The following is a 13,984-nucleotide window of genomic DNA, read 5'->3' as shown; positions in this document are numbered from 1 at the left end:
CCACATGTTATGCAGGTTTAGGAGCACGAGCTCCACCCTCACATGGAGCTGGCATACTAACTGTGCTCAAGGCTTGACTCACAGTACAGCATGCAGGGAGGGGAATAAGGATGTGAAGATCACGTCTCTCCCCACCCTGCAAAGTCCTTTTCATTGCCAGCAACATGTCCCTCTGGGAAGGAAGTAAAAATCACATTCACACATTATGCAAGAGGGAGTCTTCAGTTACCATCAGACAGATGTTTGCATATCACTCATTGTAGCAGATTATAGCCTTTGTCTCAAAGCAAGCTCATGTGAGGGAAAGAAATGCTGACTCATCCCTGCAGAGCTTACTGGCAAAGTCTACTCCCTTTCTGGGAAACTCTCTCCCTTTTGCTATTGGAAAAGTATACAAAAATCCTTCATGTGCAAACCTATATGTAGTGAGAAAACTAATAGTTGCTGAACTCCTGAGGTGTGTTTTGCACCAGAGAAAAAGCCCCCTTTCAGCCCCCGCTTCTCCTGAGTTAAAAATCCACTCGGATGAGGCTTGTAAAAGAAAAAAACAAAACAAAAAACAGTTTTATTCAAATGCTATAGACTGCTTCCATCTGAGGCTTTCCCAGTTTTAGTTACAGGTAAAAATACTTCAAGAATACTTCAAAAAGCACCCCAGGTGAAGCTGGGATGGCATGCTTGAAAAATCATGGTTTCCCAGTTGCAGGGAACAGGTATGTAGGAAAATATAAAAGCATAATTAAAATTTACAGAGTCTTTTGCAATATCCTGGCTGGATGGGCGTAGGTTACTGTTTCTTAGCTTAATTACATTGTAGACAAACAATAATAGACCAGTATCAGGGATATGCAACATGCACACAAAAGAAAACAAAAAGTCGAACACAAAATATGACTAAACAAACTTTCCCTAGACTAAATTTTCTGAAACCCCAAACCCAGGCTTCCTTGCCTTGAACTCACCCAAACTCTGGAAGAGAATTAAAGTTTCCTGCCCTCCTGTCTTTCAAGGAGCTGCAGAGATAATTCCATGAGAGAAATCTCCAAGCTAGCTTTGACCATGAGGGAGCAAAACTTCATTGCTCCTCATAAAGCCTTTGCATTCGTGCTTCTCCCACCTCCAGCCTAGCTTCTTCTCACCAAGAACTTCCTCTCAATGACTCTCTAGGTCCCACCCACCTGGTGTGCTGATTGGCTGAGCTCTGGAGTTCACCAGCCTGTCAGTCAGGGCAGGGTTCACTTCCAGTTAACTCTTTAGGGGAGGGCAGGCTGGTCACTACACTCATGATTTCCTATTAGTGACTGTATAGAAGTGTAGGCTTGCGTGGTATATGCAGCAGCAAAAATGCTTGGTACAGCAAATAATGCATACAAAATCATGTACATACAAGCTCCAAAACTATGCTTGTAGGCCATCTGAATTCCAAAGAATATAAGCCACTTTCATGATACTGTATATCTTGTTATAGATATCTACAGCACACACCCTTTCTCCCCACAAGGGAAATATTATTAGTGTTCAGATTGTGAGTTTGTGTGAATTTGGAAAACCTGGTTTTTAAGACTCACTGAATTCCTAGTAGGCCTGTGATCCTAATGTACACTGAGCCCTTTCCACTTTCAAGTGTTTTGGTAGATTGGTTTAGTAAAGAGGCTACATTTTCCACCAAAGCAAATAAGATTATTTCAACGTATACTATAGCATCAGCCATTTATATCAGAAACGATATATGCTATTGAGAAGTTGTTCAAACATGTGCCCTAGAATGTAATGATGTCTTTTGTACAGATTATGTATCAAATGGCTGATTATCTCCATTATCAAGTCAAATGGTGAAGAAAATCTTATCACACTTTACCATCTAGTCAGTAATGTCGTTACATGTACATCTTGTTAAGTTATCCAATACCATTGGTTTCTACCTGAAACAGGCCATTGCGGGTGTTTCGACTCAAAACAGAATGCCCTCTTTTTAAAAGGGCATGTTTCAAGCTGGAGCAGAACAGTCCCGTTTCAATCGAAACATTTCAACATTTCAAGGGCCATTTTGGAACTTGTTTTCCCCTTACTGGTTGGTTTTCTGGCACTGGCTTCTAATTAGTTTGCAATTCCTTGCTTTTTGGTTGGCTTGTAAACATAGGAATCAAGTGTTGTCATGAGGAACTGTGCCCCCATTGGCTGAGGGGAGGGAAGAGGGAACACGTTTGGAGGGAATTTCAAATTCAAAATGTATGCAAAGGGACTGGGAGGAAAAGAGAGCTCTTATACTGTGCCTCTCTTGAAGAAGAGGATACATCAGGACAGAAGAGAAGAAAGGAAGGTTTGATTTTGTGGTTTTCTTTTCTCAGCACTGAGTATAATATTCTGTGCTATTGCTGCTATAACTATCTGATTTTGCTGGATCTCAGACTGACAAAGGCAGAACTTGGGTGCCTAACTTCCTTGAGTTGTGGTTTTTTTGTGTGTGAGATAGTGTTGTGGTGAAAAATGGAAGTGGGAGCTCTGTGTGTGTGTACACCTTGCAATGCAGTGTGTGTGTGTGCGTGCACGTGTGTATTGTGTAATATTCTGTGTTGTGTAATGTTTCTTGATGATTGCTGTGATGAGCTCCATGTCTGGCCTTGAGATTAACTTGAGCTTCACTCACTGCACTGGTCTGCTCTGCAATCTGCATTACATTGCATTGCAAGGTGTACTCAGTCAAAAAATGTAGCTGAAGTTGCTCTAGTTGAGCTTATGACTATGTAGGAGGACCAAATAGGAGGCAGCAGATATTTTCTCATTCTCAAAATTCCTTCAAGTTAGTTCAAAGCATTTCTGGAAGACATAAGCCAAAAGGGGGGGGCACTCTCTTGCAGTGTTTTTCAAGCACTGCAAAATGCATTGCAAATAGGATCCTATGGGGATTTGGGGAAAGGTTAAAAATTTGGAAAAAATTGCCCACTTGCCCATTTATTTTGTGGGTTGGGTAGTAGATAGCATTCATCATGCCCTACCACAAAACCCACTTTGGTGTACATAGGAGCTACCCATGATGAATAATGCGGTGTTTTGAGTTTCCCCATCATTCCCTATGGCTGAAACACTCAAAATGTTTCAAGTTGTTTCTTCAAAACCACTGGCTCAGCCGCTGTTTTGACAAAACATTTTGGTCATTTTGTGTTTTGTTTTGAGCTCAAAACAGAACACAAAATCTGTTTTGAGCACATCCCTAGTCTGTGGTATTCACTTGCAGTCTTCATGATAGAAATCAGAACACTATAAAGATAATTACATTCCTTACTTCTTTTCACCTCCCCATTCATTTCCATGTTAAACTAATACTTGCTAGAAAGTAGGCAATTATATATTCTTAAATCTAGTAGATATGAATTCTCCAAGGACTACAGACTGAACAATTACACACATGAAATGTGAACATGTTTTGAAAACCAACCAACAGTTGCCATGTGTTGATTACTCACAAACGCTGGATAGATGATTTCATTCAAGGATACAGAAATATGCTGACCCAGAGACACATATGACAATTAGTTGCATTGCTGCAGACATAAAGGAGTCTTACACGGAAGCTGCATAAAACATTAGTCACTGAAGTCTAAAACCTTTATTGTGTGCAAGGATTCTGTGCCCCTCAAATAACTGAACTTGTGAAATTATTTGCTTGTAAGCCATTTGAATCTAGAGATACAGAGCCAACCACACCTTCACTATATACTATGACACATATGCAAAGCAGAAAGAATTGGGAGTGGTGCTTATGAACAGAATTTAAGGGTAAGGCCTGAAGTTTTCTTCTGATATATTGGTCGGTTCTCAGTACTTCTAAGCCAAGTGCCTCCTAGTACAAGCACAAACCTGATTATTTTAGATTGTTATATAAAATTATCCTTGTTTCATATACATACATATTACTGTGCCATGTTTTGATGGGGAAAATCTTAAATATTATATTCATTATAACCATTCCTGAAACCCCTAAGTTAATATGACAGCAGCAGGGGCATAGAAAAGTTGGAGTGGTTCCTTTGACAAAAAGTGAAGATGGGACCCTGCTCCACAGATCTTCTTCTTCAGAGAGGCTGCCATGAAGGAAAGAGCAAGCTGTTACCCAGCTATCCCCCCACCACTCCCGTTGGGGCCCAGGGACATTTGTCCACCCATCATTTGTTCTGAATGGGGGAGGAATGAAGCTGTAGAAGGAAGGTAGGCATTTGTGGGAATAAAGTACTGAAGAAAGGGACAGGAAGATAAGAAGTAAGTGGCCATGATGGAGAGGAAGAGACCAGTGAATGTAAAGAAGATTTAGAACAGGTGAGCACAACTCAAATGCCCCAGTGGGCCAGAACCAACCATGACTTGGTGTGTGGGGTCCAAGGTCAATTTTCAGTGCATTATATTATTAATAACAATATTAATGAAAGCAATTATTAGCTACTTGTAGATCTTTTCCCCCACAAGGGAACCACAGTTTTAACCAATGATAGTGGCCAGAAAGTAGGCCCTGTCCCTGCTCCGTAAGTGACTGAGCAGGGGCAGGGAATTCATGTCAGCCCCAAACAAAAGTCAAGTGCGCATGTTTCTCTAAATCATTATTGCTTTCAGACTACAATCCTAAGCATGCTTACTTGAGAGAAAGCCTTACTGGGTACAACATGGGACATAGTTCCAAATAAATATGCAAAGGCTAGCACTGTAAGGCAATTTCCAGAGAGAATAGAGAATGGTTCCCACTTGGAGAAGAGGAAACAATAAATGAAAGAGTCACCTTCTGCCTTTCTGGGGGGGTGCTCTGCCTGTGCCTGCCTAATACTGCTGCTACTGCACTGTTCCAAAGCTCTCCATCCATTGTCACTGCTGCTGCTCAAGCAGCAGCAAGTAGCTCACCTGCTCATCAGTCCATCACTGCTACATTCATTTCATCTGGTTTCAAGCAGCCAAGTGCATTGAGCAGCTACTGCTTGTCAGCCCGACAAGCCAGGGGCTCTTTATGACTCCTGCTGTTGCTACAGGATATTCCTACCTGGGGGCCAGCAAAGAAGTTCCCACAGGCCAGATCTGACCCCTGGGCCTGATTTCTGCAAGCCTGACCTAGAGGAATAGCAAGAATGAAATATTGATACCGAAAAGGGAAAAAAACAACAGCAACAATGTCTTCTGATCCTGACATCTTTCTTTACAGTGTGTGTGAAGCATTACAAAAGACACAGAGCTACCACTACTGTTATCCTATTCCATGTACAATTTGTGTTAGGCAATGTGTGATGTGAGCTTCCATGCCCCTGTTGCATACAACTAAGTGAGACAAGGTGAAGGAGGAAGAACTCAAAACACAGTGATGGGTAGGTCCAGACGACTGCTGGTCAGTAAGCTGTTAACAAGCTGGTAAAATTTCAGGAGGTGAGAATGTATACTCCCGTGAGGACAACCTCAAAACAGTGGTGCATCAGCTGGTAACCTCCAGGCTTGATTATTGCAATGCATTCTATGTGGGGCTGCCTTTGTATGTAGTTCGGAAACTTCAGATAGTTCAAAATGCGGCAGCCAGATTGGTCTCTGGGGCAACCCGGATACACCATATTATGTCTGTTTTGAAACAGTTGCACTGGCTGCCGATATGTTTCTAGGCAAAATACAAAGTGCTGATTATTACCTTTAAAGCCCTGAACGGCTGCTGCTTCTACTTATTAATTAATTTATTGTTATTGTTATTGTTATTGTTATTATTGTTATTATTAACATTTATAAACCACCCCATCCAGAGGCTCTGTGCACAACCAGTTTTAAAAAACCATAAAAACAAACATCATTTAAAACACACTACTTAAAACAATAAAAAAAAACAATTTAAACACAATTTAAAACCAATTAAAATACTTATTTTTATTTTAAAAAAAACAAAAAAACTTGGAAGGCCAGGCCAAACAAATAAGTCTTTAGGGCTCTCTTAAAGGCCAACAGCGAGCCTAAACTGCGGATATCTGACGGGAGTGCATTCCATAGGCCAGCAGCAGCTACAGAGTAGGCCCGATTCCGAGTTGCCACTAGACATACTGGTGATAACTGGAGATCAACCTTTCCAGATGACCTCAACGTGCAATGGGGATCATACAGAAGAAGGCGCTCTCTAAGAGAGCCCAGACCCAAGCCATTCAGGGCTTTAAAGGTAATAACTTGCACTTTGTATTTTGCCTGGATACATATCAGCCAGCGGTGTAGTGGTGTAGTGGTTAGAGTGCTGGACTAGGACCTGGGAGACCTGAGTTCAAATCCCCATTCAGCCATGAAACTAGCTGGGTGACTGTGGGCCAGTCACTTCTCTCTCAGCCTAACCTACTTAACAGGGTTGTTGTGAAAAAGAAACTAAAGTATGCAGTACATCATTCTGGGCTCCTTGGAGGAAGAGCGGGATATACATGTAATAGTAGTAGTAGTAGTAACAACAACAACAACATCGGCAGCCAGTGCAATTGTTTTAAAACAGGCATGATGTGGTCTCTCCGGGTGCTCCGGAGACCAATCTAGCTGCTGCATTTTGAACTATCTGAAGTTTCCGAACTATGTACAAAGGCAGCCCCATGTAGAGCACATTGCAATAGTCAAGCCTGGAGGTTACCAGCTGATGCACCACAGTTTTGACACCGTTCTCTGCAAGGAATGGACGCAGCTGCAGAATTAGCCGAAGTTGATGGAAAACGCTCCTGGCCATAGCCTCCACCTGAGATACCAGGGTGAAGCCTGGATCCAAAAGCACTCCCAAGCTGCATACCTATTCCTTCCAGGGGAGTGCAACCAGCACAGGAAGACCTAACTCATCATCCCTCAGATTCTGATCCCCCACAATGAGCACCTCCATCTTGCTTGGATTCACTTTCAATTTGTTATCCCTCTTCCAGTCTATTACTGCCTGTGGGCAGGCATTTAGGGAATGAATGCCATTTCCTGATGATGATGATGATGATGATAAGGAGAAATAGATTTGGGTGTCATCAGCATACTGATAACACCCTCCACCAAAATCTCCTGATGACCTCACCCAGTGGTTTCATGTAGATGTTAAAAAGCATTGGTGACAGAATGGATCCCCAAAGGGACTCCATATAATAACTCCCGTTTTGAAGAGGAACTGTCACCAAGCTCCACCGTCTGGAATCTGCCTGAGAGACTGGAGCGGAACCACTTCAAAGCAGTGCCTCTTATCCCCAACTCCCCTAGGCGATCCAGAAGGATACCATGGTTGATGGTATCGAACGTCACTGAGAGATTCAAAAGAACCAGCAGAGTTACACTCTCTCTGTCAATTCCTTGGTACAGGTCATCCATCAGGTCGACCAAGGCTGTCTCATCCCCATAGCCAGCTCTAAAGCCAGTTTGAAATGCATCTAATTGGTTTCCTCCAAAACTGCCTTGAGCTGGTTAGCCAACACTCTATCAGTCACGTTGCCCAACCATGGGAGATTGAAGATCGGCCTGTAACTATACATTACTGAGGGATCTAGAGAAGGCTTCTTAAGTGGTCTAATCATAGTCTCTTTCAAACAAGGAGGCATCCTACCCTCCCTCAGCAATGAGTTAATGATATTTGCTAGGCCATCTCCAACAGTTTCCTTGCTAGATAGAAGCAGCCAAGTCGGGCAAAGATCCACAGAGCAAGTGGTAGGCCACACTGTCCCAAGCAGCTTGTCCACGTCCTCAGGCATCAAAGATTGAAACTGAGCCAATCTAATACTGCAAGAAGGATTTGCTGGACAACCCCTTCATAGGCTTTGCAGAAATAGTGGAGTCCAAGTCAGCCCAAATACAGGAGGTTTCATCCACAAAGAACCCATTAAAAGCGTTACAGCAGAACATAGTCTCCAGGGTCTGGTTTGAAATTGAAGGAGCCTGAATTAAACTCCTCACAACCCAGGACACCTCTGCTGAATGCGAGCCTGCAGAAGCAATGTGTGCAGACCAGAATTGTTTTTTTACCGCACACACCGCCTCTGCATAAACCTTCAAATGTGCTCTATACTGTGTCCTGCCAATTTCGATCTGAGTTCTCCCTCACTTGTACTCCAGTCGCCTGCCATGCTGCTTCAGACCACGCAACTCCTCTATATACCAAGGGGCCACTTTTAAAGCAGGTCGGAAGTGACAGTTAGGAGTGATCATGTCTACTGCCCTGGTGAATTTCATTCCAGGTTCCCACCAGGGCATTGACAGAATCATTGGCAGGACCAACCTCAAAGCCCTCCAAGGTTTCTTGGAACCCTACTGGGTCCAGTAGCCGTCTCAGGAGGACTATCTTAATAGGTCTTCCACCCCAGCAGGGCTGGGTTGTGGCTGTGAAAACAACCTTAACCAGACTTAGGTCCAGGTTACCTTAGAGAGCGCCGCCTTCTGCATGATTCCCACCGCACATTAAGGTCATCTGAGGAAGTCTGTCTCCAGTTACCACAGGTACGTCTGGTGGCAACTCAGAGGCGGGCTTTCTCTGTAGCTGCTCCTGGGCTGTAGAATGCACTCCCTGCAGAAATCTGTAATATGAATTCATTATTGGCCTTCAGGAGAGCCCTCAAAACCTATCTGTTTGGCCTGGCCTTCTAGGGTTTTTAATTTGTTGTAAATGTTTTAAACTTGCTGTAACCTGGTTTTCCAGGGTTTTTAAACTGTTTTGAAGGTGGTATAGAAATCAAATCAAATCAAATCAAAAAATAATCCTGATTAAGTATTCTGAATTACTCTAGGAAATTTCTTAACTTCCTAGACAATCTACCTTCCTGACCTAACTAATGGTGTAAACATTTAGATGTAATTAGCATGGAAATAGAAAGCTTTTGTTAGCATAGGAAGGACTCCACAGATATACTTACTAGTTAGGAAGTGGCAATGATGATTTTTGATGTGGTGAACATAGCACAGCGCCCATCCCCAGTTTTAATGGCCTTTGGAGGTGCTCAGAAAGCATAAAGACTCAATAATTTCTTAAGGGCTCTGAAACTCAGCATGATGTCAGAGACAAGACCATCTGCCTCCCCCCAACTGGGAGAGGTCTTGTCTCTGACACTGTATTCTGGCAATCTATAAATTTTGGCTGGCTACCAAGACCAGCCCAAATTCATGACCCCTTGTATGACATAAAAGCCTAGTTAGATATAATATAGATATTCTGGTCATCTACAATTCTAAATTGACTGCCCCACACACACATCAAAGTGTCATCAGAGACATTTGAGGTACCACATCTTTGTTTTGTAAGCATGGCCTGTGCTAAGTTACAATGTGGATTTCAAGTACCCATTGTGGGATATCACTCTTTGAGGATTCTTAACAGGTGCTTCTAAATGTAAGTGAATTTTTCCTCCTCCATAATTATCTTCCACTCAATGGCTCATCCATTTCTTTGACATGTTACCTAGCTCAGAATGTGATACATTAATCTTGTACCAACACTCAATGGGAAGAAATTCTGTTTACTCCTTATCAACATGTTAAGTGAATGCTAAGAAGTTACTATTCTACATACCTAACCATAGGAATCTTGAGTAGCATCCAGAGTAAGATATGTGCAAAGGGAATACTTCGTGCATGGGGGGAATTTTCACTGACCCCCATTCCTCTGCAGCCCCCCCCCGCCCACTGAAGATATGTCCCCGAGGGCCCTGAAATCCTCAGGAACATATGTTCATCAGGTACAGGAGACTGAAGAGGGAAGGTGGGGTCGGCAAAAATAACTCCTTCGCTTCATGCGCAAGCAGAAAACTTCCACTCATTCATGTCTTACTTGGGATGCTTCCTAACTATTAACATTGTCTGATCACATATTGGCACATGACAACTGCTGGGAACTTTTTGAGCCAGCACCACAAAAACTAAGCTCTCCAGCATTCCTTTTGAAAAAGATGGCTTTCCCCCCTACGGACGCTGTTAGACTTCACCTATTATTGCAGGAACTTGTGTCCATCATTAAAAGGCATCTTTTGTTGTTGTTGAACGTATTAGACCTTTTGTGTTCCTTCATGATGGTTTGTTCAAACTCTTTATCTCTTTACGTATTATCTTTTTGCCCACTAAAGCCTGCATGAAACTACTGGTGTTGCTGTTCTTTTCACTACTGTCATATAAAACCACTTCTATGCTACCTTTAGAGCAGAAGCTAACAATGAGCTAATCAGCCTTGGCTAACATAAATGTACATATATATTAATGAAACCTGATTGGGATAAAGTACAGTAATGCACATAAGATTAATAACAGGATGCAACAAAGCAGTAAGACATTTTCACACACTATATTTGTCAGCAACCTAAATGAAATGCAGGAAATGAAAAGGAATGACAGAAAAGACTGTATTTCTTCGAGGTCAGCAATCATTTCAGAATGAAATATCTTCAGAGCTCCAGGCCAGCCATTAAGTTGCCTGCACACATTCCATGCACACACCCAGTTTCTAATGCAGATACCCTTTGTGAAATGCAGAGGTGGTTAGATGCAGAGTAGATAAAAAGGGAGTGACAGGACCTCAGTATATTATTAACAAATCAGTGCTAGGCTGCAATACAATACAACAGTAGAGTCATTCTTCATTTTCAAAATAAATTTAGATGATGTTCTGCAAATATAAAACATGGTCACTAGCATAATTAAACAGAGAACTAGCATACATCATGCACACCTCTCTGTTCTCCACACAACTTGTGATCTGGTGCAACACTGGATTAGTTTGTAAACCAACCAAATATGCTATCTATATCCAGACTGAAAAGAAAAGCACAGATAGCAGGTTCAGGGAGAATCTGTGACCTAATTAACACTTTACTGCATAGGGTTATGTCCCACCAGGGATGACAGAGTAGAAAAGGAAGGAAAGGACATGCTTGAATCTGAGGCTTACTCCCTCTTGACACTGGAAGAAAAACAGTCATATGATCAAAGTGTAGGAGATATAGTTCACAAAAGATACCAATTTAGTTCATGCTTGAACTGAAATATGAGAACTCAAATTTATGAACACAAATCAGTGAGTCACTGTGGTTGCCTAAAAGATTATTACAAAGCCTAATTTGAGTCATACCCTAATTTTGTTACCTGAAAGTCTTTAGCAATTTCTTCTGGAAATCTAAGCAACTCTGAAAAGAAATCCTCTGATGAATGTGAATATGCAGAAGGTTCCAAGTTCCCTCCCATTTCCAGATAAAGCCGAGAGCGTCTCCTGCCTGTAACCTTGGCTGCCAATCTATGCAAACAATACTAAGCTAGATGGACCAATGGTCTGACTCAGTATAATGCAGCTTCCTTTGTTCATAAGTATAATCTAATTTCATAAATGAGGGTCTCTATTCTAGTAGTAGAATATTCTAGTAACACCTTTTTGGACTTTCCCTTGGTAATTACACTAAATACAAGAAAATGCTATAGAAAAATATACGATAGCATGATTTTTGATATACTGTATTGTAATACATAAATATTACAATAAAGAAGACATATTATAGTGGAGGGGGAATAAATGACAGGTGTGCATAACTGCTGCACTTATTTTACAAGTACTCTAAATTAACTAATGCTGTCTATAAACCAAATTGCGTGTGTGTATCTTGGCTTGAAGGATAGATTGGGGGATATCTCCACAGGGGATAGATTGGGGATTCTACTAGTGTATTGAGCACCCTGTTGCCCAATGGAGGCCCTAGCAGAGCTGACACAGCTGGTCACCAAACTGGTATTGAAGTCACCCAGACTTTTGGTGTTGGGTGACTTCAGTGTTCACTTTGCTGGCTTGTCTGGTGCAGCTCAGGTGTTCATCATTAAAAACAATTAAAACAGAAATACAAATATAAACACCAATTTAAAAACATCTTAAAAAACAATTAAACTATCAAAACGATTAAAACCCTGAAAACCAGGTTAACATTTAAAAAATTAAAACTAATTAAAAACCCTGAAAGGCCAGGCCAAACAGATGGGTTTTAAGGGCTCTCTTGAAGGACAGTAAAGAATTAAGATTTTCTGCTGGGAGTGCATTCCACAGCCCAGGAGCAGCCACAGAGAAGGCCCACCTCTGCGTCACCACCAAACGAACCAGTGGTAACTGGAGATGGACCTCCCCAGATAACCTTAACATGCGGTGGGGATCATGTAAAAGAAGGTGCTCTCTAAGATATCTCGGACCCAAGCCGTTCAGGGCTTTTTAGACGCTGTTGCACCTAAACATTTTCTCTGTCCTTCAAAATTGGCTCCATGGTACACTGAACAGCTATGGGAGCTGAAGTGGCAAGGGAGAAGACTAGAGTGTAAGTAGAGGAAGACTCAATTTGAATCTGACAAGACTTGACATAAAGCCCATTTGAAGGCTTATTCTGTGGTAATGTGTGCAGCAAATAAGCAATTCTATTCTGCACGTATTGTGTCTGCAAGTTCACATCCAGAGGAGTTGTTCATGGTGTCATACCCTCGCTTGCGGGCAGTGAAGATGAGTGGGAGGCAGACAACCCTCCAGCAGGTGGAGAGGCACCTGATGGAGCGGGGTCTGATGTTGGGCCTCAGGAGAGAGTTGAGACGGGCCAGAGTGAAGGTTCAGTACAAGAAGGTGCATCAGGATCAGAGGACCCTGGGGGCGAAAAGACAGACCCTGAGCCGGGGGGCGAACAACCCCTAACTCTCCAAGAACGTAGGCAGGAGAAGCAGCAACAGCAAGTGCAGGCACTTTGGAGAAGCCAGCGCCTCCTCAGGAGGCAGCAAGAAAGACACTTAATCTCTAGCAACTGGCTGGGGGAGGAGAGCAATTAAGGCCAAGGACTATCAATCAGGTGGTGTGGGCAGCAAACAACCACTGGAAACAATGCATCGGCTGGGCTTGCACTGTATCAAAGCGTTTGCAACCTTGGATTCCTGGCTTCTCGTTTGGACACCTGCGACCTGTCCTTCCCCTGCTATCAACCGAAAACCTGAGCTGATGGCTCCTGAGCCATAAATCTGGGACCAGGCATCGTCCAGCAGGCAAGTTCTTGACAGGGACTGACTCAGGTTTTTTCCTGTCTGAACTTTTATCTGGATTTTTCATCATCCCACTGTGATGCTTTTAACAACTTTTGTGTGTGTATAAAATCTCTTGCATTTGAGCTGACTTGGACTCCATAGTTATGGTGGGATCAATTGTAGAGGTGTTCAGTAACTCCTCTGGTTCAATTAGAATGGATCAGTTTAATTGTGTGACTCCTGAGTATATGGACAAACTCCTTGGAGATGTTTAGCCTACCACATGTCCTTTGGATGCATGCCCAACCTGGCTTATAACATCTAGCAGGGAGGCTGTTAGGGATGGCCTAGTTGACATCATAAATGCCTCACTGAGGGAGGGCAGGATGCCTCCATATTTGATGGAGGCGATTGTGAGACCTCTACTTAAAAAGGCTGCCCTAGAGCCCTTGGTGATGGATAATTATAGGGTTAGGGTCCAACCTCCCTTGGGTGGGCAAGGTAATTGAGAGGGAGGTGGCTGATCAACTCCAGGCAGTTTTGGAAGGTACTGATTATCTAGATCCATTTCAAACTAGCTTTAGAGTAGGCTATGGGGCGGAGATAGCTTTGGTCGGCCTGATGGATGACATCTACCAAGGAATGGACAGAGTGAACATGACTCTGTTGGTTCTTTTGAACCTTTCTGCAGCTTTCAATACTATCAACCCATGGTTTTTTTCTGGATTGTTGGGGGATTTGGAAACAGGTGGTGTTGCACTGCAGTGGTTCCGTTCCTATCTCTCTGGTAGATTCCAGATGCTGTCAATCAGAGAGCTATGAAATAAGAGCAATTGTATGGTGTCCCTCAGGGCTCTATCCTATCTTTGATGCAGCTACATGAAACTGCTGGGTGAGATCATCAGGAGTTTTGGAGGAGGGTGTTATAAATACATTGATGCCACCAAATCTATTTCTCTGGGCAAAAGACAAAGAGCTGGTAATTACATTTAAAGCCCTAAATGACTTAGGACCAGGTTACCTG

The 13,984-nt window shown here is 42.7% G+C and overlaps 1 protein-coding gene across 10 annotated transcripts in view; it reads right to left on the bottom strand.

Moving 5' to 3' along the window:
* The window catches only part of CTPS2 (CTP synthase 2), a 161,934-nt gene that overhangs the window by 42,173 nt on the left and 105,777 nt on the right, over positions 1–13,984 (bottom strand). For 2 of the 10 annotated variants that reach the window (XR_008319739.1, XM_053310854.1), the window contains exon 14: positions 5,024–5,091. The exons of 7 other annotated variants lie outside the window; for them this stretch is intronic. Coding sequence is in view for 2 of the 3 variants with exons in the window: in XM_053310854.1 (XP_053166829.1) it covers positions 5,024–5,091 (68 nt within the window). In the remaining variant the exon portion in view is untranslated. Of the gene's footprint in view, positions 1–5,023; positions 5,092–8,385; positions 8,520–13,984 lie in introns of those variants that run through there. One more of the 10 variants, XM_053310856.1, reaches the window with a different exon arrangement.

The sequence above is a fragment of the Hemicordylus capensis genome, chromosome 3 (assembly GCF_027244095.1).
Source record: "Hemicordylus capensis ecotype Gifberg chromosome 3, rHemCap1.1.pri, whole genome shotgun sequence".
In the NCBI taxonomy this organism is placed as follows: Eukaryota; Metazoa; Chordata; class Lepidosauria; order Squamata; family Cordylidae; genus Hemicordylus; species Hemicordylus capensis.
This window is presented reverse-complemented; position numbering and strand designations above follow the sequence as displayed.